General features: G+C 55.5%; 1 protein-coding gene across 1 annotated transcript in view; it reads left to right on the forward strand.

The window, feature by feature from the left end:
* SUV39H1 (suppressor of variegation 3-9 homolog 1 (Drosophila)) overlaps positions 1 to 10,821 on the forward strand; it is an 11,179-nt gene extending 358 nt beyond the window's left edge. Inside the window, exons 2-6 of the mRNA XM_004690007.2 lie at positions 1,472 to 1,617; positions 2,690 to 3,352; positions 8,318 to 8,464; positions 8,555 to 8,684; positions 9,330 to 10,821. Coding sequence (XP_004690064.1) covers positions 1,472 to 1,617; positions 2,690 to 3,352; positions 8,318 to 8,464; positions 8,555 to 8,684; positions 9,330 to 9,463 — 1,220 coding nt within the window. The 3' untranslated portion in view covers positions 9,464 to 10,821. The remainder of the gene's footprint in view (positions 1 to 1,471; positions 1,618 to 2,689; positions 3,353 to 8,317; positions 8,465 to 8,554; positions 8,685 to 9,329) is intronic.
* Positions 10,822 to 11,021: the final 200 nt, after the last annotated feature.

An 11,021-nucleotide genomic window follows, 5' to 3' on the forward strand; every position in this document is an offset into this window, starting at 1 on the left:
GCGCGCACGCGCGGGGGCTGGTCGGGGAGGCTGCGCCCGCGCGCGGGAAAATCGGCCGCCGGTGACCGTTACCCGCTTGGTGTCCACGCGAGACGCCGGAAGGGGAGGGGAGGGAAAGGGACGATCCTCCTTTACTAAGAGGGGGGACAAGGCATGCTACAGGGGGAGAGTGTCCCCTCTCAGCGTGTTGGAAGAAGGGTTTGTGCTGGAGAGGACTCCCGGAGGGAGACAGGAAGGGAGCACCCCCAAGAGGAGAGTTGGACTCCCGGGGTGCAGGGAAAGTGGAGAGGCTTGCTTAGCATGCTGGGGGGTGTGCTTCTCGGCGGGAGAAAACCTGTGGAGAAAACCTGTGGCGGGAGAAAACCTGAGGGGAGATTGGGTTCTCCAAGTGTGAGCGGGACCTCTAAGAGGTTCAGAGACCAGGAGTGGTCAGTGCAGAGCCAGCAGCTGGACATGTTAGTTGGGGCCACTTTAGTGGGGCTCCAAATAGGAGAGCCTGTTGCGGGGAGGAAAGCATGGGGACTCAGCCTAGCTGAGTCCCACTGGCCTAAGCAGTGGGAGGGGAAGTGCATGTGAAACAATTTTGCAAAGCTCTTGTTTGTATATTTTTTCGGTTGACGTCCAGAGTAGTTCATCAGGAGTTTTTAAGTGTTTGTTTTTGTAATGGCAAGGGGGAAAGATTAAATATCTTTAAAAGGTGAAATAGGATGAAGACTGACACATTCAGTGTTTTTGTAAGGTGATTTGCTAAATGGCCTCTAAAGCACATTAATTAAGAATGTGCCTCAAATCAGAAGTCTTTTTTATCTGTGTCATGAAAACGTTTGACCCCTGACAGATGGGATTATTCAGTGCTTACACCTTTATTTCTCCCATTTGATGTAAAAATCCAAACTTATGCTGCAGAACTATTAATATACTCGATTGGCTTGATGCTCCTGACCACGCTGGGGTTGTTAAGTAATTTATGGTATAAATCTAGAGCTACACATGTAAGACCCAAAACAAACTGAATTGCAAGACACATCTGGCTGCTGAAGTTTCAGATAAGGGTTGTGGACCAGTCTTTCCAGTTACAGCTGTGTCTCATGGCCTGGCAGTTTTAATTCCACCCCTTTAGGGCAGTGCACCCTACTAGATGGAGGGGTTGTTCTTTTTCAAAAGTGTGAGCCGGGTGATGAGATCCTGAACTGTAGGCCGTGTTAGGAACAGTATAGGAGCTGGAAGCTCTGGAACCAGATTCCTTTGGGACAGTCCACAGAGCAGATCCCACTCTGAGGACAGTGAGCACTAGGGTTGAAGGTAGTAGCACATTTTTGTGGAGAGTTTTAGCACTGGGAAGATCTGTGGATTAAACTCACGGACTCTGAAGCTGTCCTTGGAAAGTCCCAGGGAGGATTGATTGGGGTCCCCTCTGATCTCTGACCTCACCGGGATGCCCAGTAAGTTCTTTCTGGCTCCCATGTTCTAGGCTGCAGTGTGTGTTGCAAGTCTTCTTGGAATCAGCTACAGGACCTGTGTCGCCTGGCCAAGCTCTCCTGTCCTGGCCTCGGCGTCTCCAAGAGGAACCTCTATGACTTTGAAGTCGAGTACCTGTGCGATTATAAGAAGATTCGCGTGAGTCCGGAGTGACCATGGCCTGGGAGGGGTGTCTCAAGGGGGTCAGCTTCCTGCCATCTTGCCCCACTACCCAAAATTTGCAAAAGGAATTTTCTACTCTGATCATAAAAGCTAGGATTAGTACATCCTTTTAGCATCCCCATTACACACACACACACTCTCTCTCTGAAATGGGAACTGCTTTCAGTGCCAGAGGAAGTAATGGCAGCATAGCAAAAAGAATGGGTTGGAGCCAGCATGCTTGAGTTCAAAATCTGTCACTCTGGGATGCTTACCCAAATTCTCTGTGCTTCATTTCCTCATCTAGAAAATGGGGGTGATGAGCAGCTAACTTATAGAAAGTTGTGAGGATTAAATTAATTAAAAATCGATGTAATTTGCTTAAAATACTACCTGCTACATAACAAAACAATTGAGGAAAATGGCAGCATGAACTTGCAAACTTGCCTAAGACTACATCGCTAGGGAGTAGGAGTGTCTAACTTGGAGACTCTGTATCATTAAACTGAGCACGAACAGAGACTTTGTGTCATTAAACTGAGCAAGAACAGAGACTCTGTATCATGAAACTGAGCAAGAACAGAGACTTTGTATCATTAAACTCAGCAAGAACAGAGACTGTGTATCATTAAACTCAGCAAAAACAGATCCTCTGGCTGCTGTGTGGAGACCAGACTTAGGTGAAGGCAGAAGCCGGGTGGGCATCAGTGAGGAGGCTACTGTCGTGGTCTGGGTGAGGACAGCAGTGGTAGCAGTGCCTGTGGCTTGATGTGCTCAGCTTGTGGATGTGGTCTGGAGGTGGGGTTGGCACGGTCATTCCAAGGGTTGGGGACTGAACAGCTGGACAGAGGAGGGGGTAAATTTGGGTGATTAAATTAAAAGTGAGAATTAGGAAGAGAGGGAGCAGGACTGAACATAGGGATTCCTGTGCTACTTAACCCCTGCATGGAGTCATTCCAGAAAAGGGGGTTGGGTCTGGGTGTTGTTCTTCAGCTTTGGAATGGGAGTCCTACAAGGGCTGGCCCAAGGCTTGTACCTCTTACGGTGCCCATGTCCCCGTCCTCAACAGGAACAGGAGTATTATCTGGTAAAATGGCGCGGATACCCTGACTCGGAGAGCACCTGGGAGCCACGGCAGAATCTGAAGTGTGTGCGTATTCTCAAGCAGTTCCACAAGGACTTGGAAAGGGAGCTGCTTCGGCGGCACCACCGATCAAAGCCACCCCGACACCTGGACCCAAGCTTGGCCAACTACCTGGTGCAGAAGGCCAAGCAGAGGCGGGCACTCCGGCGCTGGGAGCAGGAGCTCAATGCCAAGCGCAGCCACCTGGGACGCATCACCGTGGAGAATGAGGTGGACCTGGACGGCCCCCCTCGGGCCTTCGTGTACATCAACGAGTACCGTGTTGGGGAGGGCATCACCCTTAACCAGGTGGCTGTGGGCTGCGAGTGCCAGGACTGTCTGTGGGCACCGGCTGGTGGCTGCTGCCCCGGGGCATCGCTGCATAAATTTGCCTACAATGACCAGGGCCAGGTGCGCCTGCGAGCAGGGCTGCCCATCTACGAGTGCAACTCCCGCTGCCGCTGTGGCTATGACTGCCCCAACCGCGTGGTCCAGAAGGGCATCCGCTATGACCTCTGCATCTTCCGCACAGATGACGGGCGAGGTTGGGGCGTCCGAACACTGGAGAAGATCCGCAAGAATAGCTTCGTCATGGAATACGTGGGAGAGGTAGGGAGATGGGGCCGCGCGCATGCAGCTCTTCCTACCACGTGCGCCCACTGTCGCGCTCCTCACCCGACGCCTGCAGCGTGTCAGGGGCAGGGAGGAGGTGGTTTACCGGAATGCAATAGCGCATCCTGCCTGAGCAGTCCAGGTGGCACACACCAGGTGGGCTAAGCTGGTAGTTAGAAGTATGTGGAAATACTTCCAGGTTGGCTGGTTTCACACGCGTACCTAGCAAAGAAGCGGAGTGGGAACCGAAATCCAGGCAGATCCCATTTAACAGGCCGGTGGGTGGCGTCGCCTGAAAAGGCGCTTCCTCTTCTCACTTCCCGCGGGTCCCGCTATCGCCAAGCAGTCGGCCCGGAAGGAGCTCCCTGTTCTGACCTCACAGAAGGAACAGTCTGGCATAGCACCTGCCAACCTGGCAGAGGTTGGCTGCCACCTCTAACTTGCAGGGCACTGGGGAAAGGTCAGCTGTGTTAGGCAAGGTAGTCACCGCCCAGGCAAGTCGTGAGGCTTAGTGGCTTTGCACTTAGTGGCCTTGCTCTCGTGCCAGTCCAGTATGGGTGTCTGCGGGGGATCCTCTCACACAGCAGCACAGCCACCTTGGTGTTTCCCTCGTGCCATTGTCACACCGTGCAGCTGCCCCTGATGTGTGGTGCTGCCTGGCAGGCAGACTGAGGGGGGCAGGGAGAGAGGTTTCTAAAGGGCCAGGTCTGGACTTGCGCATGGCGCTGCTGCTCGCTGTGGCACCAGGTCCCCGGCCTCGCCTCGGGAGGCCAGGGGTGCGCAGGAGGTGGAAAACCAAAGGGCCCGGGTGTCTAGCCGCCAGGTGTCTGTATCAGCAGGTGTCTTGCTCTAAGGTGGGATGCTAGGGCAGTTCTTTGTTCTAAAGGACCATATCTTGCATCAGGCGACATTTAATATCCCTGACTTTGACCATTTAAATCCATGGTGTGCCCTGTCATGGTGACAACTCCAAATGCCTCCACACACTTCCAGACTCAGGGTGTGATATGGCTGGAAAGAACTGAAATTGCTCTCAGAGACACAGATCTGAGGGTGTCTACACTGTAGTAATGACATTGAAGAAGAGAACAGGCTTCCGTCTGAGAACTATAAAGTGGAAGTCAGGGACGTGTCAAGACAGCAGTCCATACTGCAGAACAGTGACGAGGACACATCCACACCCCAGATAGTCGTGATGGTGGCGGGGAGGAACATCCACAGGTTGGAGGACCTGTGCTCTGGCCCCCTAGAGGGTTCCTGACAGTCTAGAGGAAGGGGATCCTGACAAGGCGCAGGGAGAGGTGTCCACGCCCCAGAGTGACCCAGAGGAAGAGAGCGAGCTCACCATATTCCCAAGGACTCTGGCAGTCTGGCAGGAAGTGACCCCACCCACGCTGTCCTGCCAGTCAGGAAAAGCAAGTGTCCTCGCCCCGGAAGGACTGTGACAGTCTGAGGAGGGCAGGTCTGCATCTGAGAGAGCTCTGGCAACTTGGAGGAAGCACACACACCCTCCGTGTCCTAACACGCTGGAGGCGGGGTCCAGGCCCTGGAGCCTGACAGCCCTAGAGACATCCAGAGTGGGGAGTGTGTCCACCTCACTGTTCTGACAATCTTCAGAGAATGCTGTCCAACACAGGGGGTCCTGGCAGGCAAGGTGCAGGAAGTGTCAGTCACAGGCACCCCAAAGCCCCCTAGTCCTGATACCTTTCTGGCTGCTCTTCTGTTACTGCCCCACACACTGAAACATCAGTTTCCAGGAATCTTCTTGCTCGCCAACCCCACTCTCAGCACTTTCCACACATTCTTCTGAGCTATTTTTTGGCTTCTTTCCTGCCAAGACATCAGGCCCTGTGACCCTCTCAGACCTGTGAGGCCTTCTGGTGTGGCATCACATTGCCAGAACCAAACTCATCTTTCTGCATCTGCATCTGAGGAGGCAGCATGGCCAAGGGGGCAAGACAGTGGGCCCGGGAGCCTGACTGCCCGAGGCCAGATCCCAGCTCCTGCCACTCTGCAGTCACGCAATCTCTTTGCGTATCGGTTCGCTAAGCTGTTAAATGGTACAGTAATAGCACCCACTTCCAATGCTTTTATAGGAACTAAGTGCATTAGTATGTGGGAAACACCTGGAAGAAGCACTTGAACAGTGTTCAGTACACAGTAAGTCTTCAATAAATACTAGCCACTGCAGGTCCAAGTTCTGAAAATCCAAAATGCTCAACCATTGGAACCAATGAAAACCAAAACCCAACCTCTCCTGATAAGCGCCGACTTAGAGTCCATTTATCCCGCTTGGCGTGAGCATTCACAAAACTCACTGCAGAAAGGTTAGTTAAGTTGACTACGAGCCGTCCCAGCCCCTACCTGGTGTCCTGTAGTCAAGGGCACACCAAGCCCTGTTGGCCTCGCCAGACTACAGTCTGCACACGCCATTTGCTTTCCTGCTTGTCCGCCTCTGCTCCGACAGCCCCCTCCGTGAGCTGCCGCCTGTTCCTGTAGGACACCCCGCCCTCACCCAGCAGAGGATGATGTCCTATTTCATCCACTCCAACACATGCAGTCTTGTCACATTTTAACATCTCCGTGATGTAGGTGAGCCTCCATTGGTTTGATTAAGTGATGGCATGTGACCGTTAGCAGCAGTTTTTCCTTGCTAGGGAAAGGGCACATAAAATAAAGGGAGCATTTGGGTTTCACAAGGTCCAGTACTCAGAACTACTCCTAATGTTGCTCAGTCTCCAAACTTAAAAACACCTTTCACACCCCTGACCTCGTGGGATCTTTACAGTAGGCCCTGCCAGGGTGGGATGATTGTAATCGTCAACCTCGCTCTACAGAGAAAACAGACCCAGAAGCAGACAGCACCTCGCTCAGTCACCAAGCCAGCAAAGGGGGGGGGCTGGAGTGTGTCAGCCTGGTGCGCTGCCAGACCTGGTGGAGGGTTTTTCTGCCAATGAAACATTTGGGGTCCCATCTCCCAGAGGGGGCAGAGCAGCACCCTGACTGAATCCTCTGGCTCCCACTCATAGCAACACTCCTTCCCTAGCTGCCACTGAAGGCCACCTCTCCCCCCCATCCCTGGAGAGCTGCTAGGGACCAGGGAGGGAATGATTGGTTCGCATAGTGGAGCAGCCATTATAGGGTTGGACTGAGAAGGTAGAGAAGGAGCCGTTTGTGCCTGGAGGACTTGTAACGTGACTCATCCTGGTGAGAGGAGCAGGTAGGGGCAGATCAGGCGGGAAGATGTAGGCAGCGCTCAGGGCATGCCCTTTGGGTTGGAGAGGGGCTGGCAGGAAAGAGCTGGCTCACACTAGGTTGGCGTGCTCTGGGGCCCAGAGAGGCTGCCCTTTGGTCTCGGGGCTTCAGAGGGGTGGCTCAGGCGTGGAGTAGATGGGGGGGGGGGTTTGGGAAATCTGCGCGGGCAGAGAAGGAAGAGTACATGTTCTCTGGGCGTGGAAGGAGAGTGACCCTGACTGAACTCAAAGAGATATGGCTCGCTGGAGCCCTTGGGAGAGTCCTCACTCCTCAGCCTGGTGTCGGTGCCCCTGGTGATGTGCAGCTGGGGAGGGAACCGCTTCCCCACCGGCCTCCGCCCTCAGCATTGTGCTCCCTGTCAACGCCTCGCGCTGTGCTAAGTGCATCTCTGTCACCAATCTGTGACCCCCCGAGCACTGGGACTGGGCTTGATCCCTGTGATCCCTGGCCCCTAAGCAGCAAACCAGGCACAGAGTAGGCCTGATAAAAACCCAGAGTGAATGAACGAAAATCTATGGCTGGGGAACCAGGAATAGAGCTGGTGTATGGGGTGGTGAGGCCCAAAGGACAAATCTTGGTTGTCCAGAGGTATCACTGACAGGCATTTGGCACAGAGCAGAGGCGAGGGTGCTTGTGTGAGAGGCAGGAGATGGGGAAGACACTGATGTGGCTGTCCTGGCGAGAAGAAACAAGGACTGTGGGAAGAGCGTGTCCCGTCCGGCACGAGGGTGAGTGAGGAAGCGGCCAGTGTCTGCGGGGTGGACGTGGGGCAGTGGGCCTCTGACTAAGGGAGAGGAAAGCAAGAAGAGGTGTGGGGGCAAGTGTGTATGAGTTACCTGCACAGAGAAGTCTCTGGGCTAGAAAGCAGAATAGAACTAGAGGGCGTTCATTGCGTGTCCACTGTGCGCTGTGTCCTGTGCTGGCACTTGGCGGCAGGGGAGCAGGGAGGCAGTAGGGGCCCCGGCAATGAAGCAGGAGGCTTTCTGAAGCACCCTAGGCTGAGAAGGGCAGTCTTGGCTGCCGTGGACCCTCACCCAGAGATGGGCATGGTCGGCTGCACTTGACCATTCATTACAGGAGGCTGTGGTTGACCCCAGGCGAAGAAGGGCCCCGAGGGACAGAGGAGAGTGTTTGAGGGGGTGGATAGTCCACTGGCATCATCTGGGAGGCAAGGACAGGTGGGGCCACGGTTGGTATGGCCCCACGGTTCTGGGAAGGCCTGCTGCCCTCTAAGGCACCGCTTTTTGCCCCTGCACCGCGTCTGGGCTGAAGACGGGCTCTCTCTTGCACGTGCGTGTTCCAGCTCAGGCCCCCAGGCCGCTGGTCTCCTCTGGACCTGAGTCTTTCCTGTGGGGCTTCTGTCTGTTTCTAACTATGCCTCAGGTTCTCCCGGAGTCGCTTTCATTCAATTTCCCTTTCCCTCCAGCCCTGGGCCTTTCTCCCCTCTGTCTTGTCCACTGATTGCCCTTTCCCACAGAGGCCTGAGGTGGGACAGGTGGTGAGCAGCGGAGACCCAGCCTGCTGAGCAGGGCTTCACAGACCGTCTGCATCCCTGTCCCCCACGTGTCCACCCTGCCAGCCACGAGAGCTTGGAGTGCCTCTCGGCTCCCTTGGTCGCCTCCCCAGGGTCTAGGCCCTGGGTAGGAGCTGAACTAGCTTTCCTGAGCCTTCTTGGTCAATCTTCCTCCCCCACGGCCCTCTCCCCAGATCATTACCTCAGAGGAGGCGGAGCGGCGGGGCCAGATCTACGACCGCCAGGGTGCCACCTACCTCTTCGACCTGGACTACGTGGAGGACGTGTACACGGTGGATGCTGCCTATTACGGCAATATCTCCCACTTTGTCAACCACAGTGTGGGTACCCGGCAGGTGGGCGAGCGGGTAGGGATCTGGAGGAGTAGGCTGGGCCCCTCCTCACCCTCCCGCTATTCTTTTTCTGCCCAGTGTGACCCTAACCTCCAGGTGTACAACGTCTTCATAGACAACCTTGATGAGCGGCTGCCCCGCATCGCTTTCTTTGCCACAAGAACCATCCGGGCAGGCGAGGAGCTCACCTTTGATTACAACATGCAAGGTGGGGGGCGTGGGGCCGGGGCAGGGGCATGCCACAACATGGGACACAAGGATCCCACCCCAAGGAGCTTTAAGATGCTCTTCTGACTTTGGTTCCCCATCTAGGCTACTGAGGCTCTACCCACCCCAGGGCGGGGGTCCCCCTCGCTCCAGCCCGAGACACTCATGCCAGCTTCCCCCAAAACTGCTGGGGGAAGACATTTGGCTCAGGCGTTAAGGCACCCCTCCTCATTCCAATCCTCTGAATTTCCCTGACTTCTCCCCCCCTCCCCTTCCTCATTCCAAACCTCTGGCTACCCTTGGGACTTCAGCCAGGCCTTTCTGATAAGCTAACCACCTCTGAGACACTGGTGGGGAGAACCTAGCAGCGGTGTTCAGATTCCCTTCTGGATGCCCAGGTGACCCTCCACTCCTGACCTCTGCCTGGCCCAACCCCCTGGTTCTCCCTGACGTATCCTTGTATCCCCCAGCCACTCCCAAACCCTGGCCATCTTCCTAATACTTGAACAGACAGTTCTCAAGTGCTGAATCCTGGCCCTAGTCCCAAACCACTACCCCCAAGACTCCTGGGTCTCCTGGTAAGAAGGGCGTCGGGACACTTCCTCCAGCCTTCTAACAAGTCCCTTTCCCGGCTGTGACTCCACAGTGGATCCCGTGGACATGGAGAGCACCCGCATGGACTCCAACTTTGGCCTGGCTGGGCTCCCTGGCTCTCCCAAGAAGCGGGTCCGTATTGAGTGCAAGTGTGGGACTGACTCCTGCCGCAAATACCTCTTCTAGCCCTTTGAAGTCTGAGGCCAGACTGATGGTGGGGGCCTCTCCATGCTTCCTCCCCCACTGCTGCCCTCCTGGCAAGGAATGGCTGCCAGGGCCTCCTGCCTGCCTCCACCTGCCCGTGCTTGCCCCGGCCGGGGCTGCGGGGCTGCAGTGAGGGCTGACTCCTGGAGTTCCTTCTCCCTGCCCAGCCCACCTGTGGGTTGCACTTACAAACCCAGCCCACCTTCAGAAGTGATTTTCCAGCACAAGGACTTTCTGCAGTTGGGATCCTCAGCCTACCCAGGAGGCCCAAGGGGTGAGGCCCAGCCCAGCCCCAGAATAGAGAGATAAGTTTGTATTTGCACCTGCTTCTGCCTGGAGCTTTAGGGGTCTTGCAGGCCTCCTCCCTACTGCCCCAAGGGTGTGGGGAAGCAGCCCCAGGGCAGGCTGACATCAGAGCCAAGAGTTCCCAGCCCGCTTAGTCTCCCTATACAGAGCCGTGCCAGCAACAAGTGGGGTCTCCAGGGCTGCTTTGTGCTCATGCTCACATGCTGGCTAGTGTTGGCCTAAGGGTCTTTCAGGGCTGTGCATCTGAGAAATGGACACCCATGTGCCACTGGAGGGCAGTGGATGCCCATGACCCCCTGACAGTGAATAGAAGGCAGTCCAGACTTTCCCAGATCTGAAGGTGGGCTAGGGGTGAGCTCTGCTTCTGGCTGTGCACAGGGCTCTGGGGAGCTCTGCGGGTACCGGGAGACCACCCTGGTATGTGACGGCTGCCTGGACCACTGAGAGCTGGAACCAAGACCTACCTAGGCTGTAGATAGCACTTAGGACAAAAATGTGCATTCATGAGGTGCTGATGAGGGGCCGGGCACTGGGCAGAGCACCTGGCCCATGTCTCAGGGAAGCCTGGAAAATCATGGCGGTGGGTCCCAGGGAAGGGCCCATGTGGCAGAAGGCCAAGAAATACAAAATACACGCCAAGAACGGAGTGGGGTGCTTCTTCCACTAGGGCTTGGTGGGTGACAGGGAAGACCCCCACCACCACCTGCCAGGCCCTGTCCCCAGCCCTTTGTGTGTACCTCGGGTCTACTGATCTCAGTTATCTGCCCACAAATGTACAAAAGGCTCTGATAGCTGCCTGGCCCCTTGCTTTTCCCGTCAGGTCATCTCTAGGAAGCCTTCCCTGACTCCCCTTGCCCAGAGTGCCCCTGTGTGAGACTGCCCTGCCCCCAGATGCCAGATCTGTGTGTATGTCTGTGTGTGTCTGTGTCTGTGCCCTCTGCCCCCAGACTGACCTTCGGGCACGGACTGAATCTGTTTTCCTCTTGTGCATCCCTCAGCCCAACCCTGTTTGGGGTGGGCATCAATAAAAGGAACTATTGACTGAACAAAACACAGTGTGGGGCTTGAGGACCTTGGTGGGGGGAGAGGCTGGGAGCTGGGGTGTCAGTGCATGTGTCTCAGGCCCCAGCCACTGAGCTGCACGCTCCCACTCCATCACTTGCACCGTCACCCATATACTGTCTTGACCCCAGACAAGTTTGCTTTGTACTTAGATTTTCAAATACATTTAAAA

The sequence above is a fragment of the Condylura cristata genome, unplaced genomic scaffold (genome assembly GCF_000260355.1).
Source record: "Condylura cristata isolate star-nosed mole 26May11 unplaced genomic scaffold, ConCri1.0 scaffold00027, whole genome shotgun sequence".
Classification (NCBI taxonomy): domain Eukaryota; kingdom Metazoa; phylum Chordata; class Mammalia; order Eulipotyphla; family Talpidae; genus Condylura; species Condylura cristata.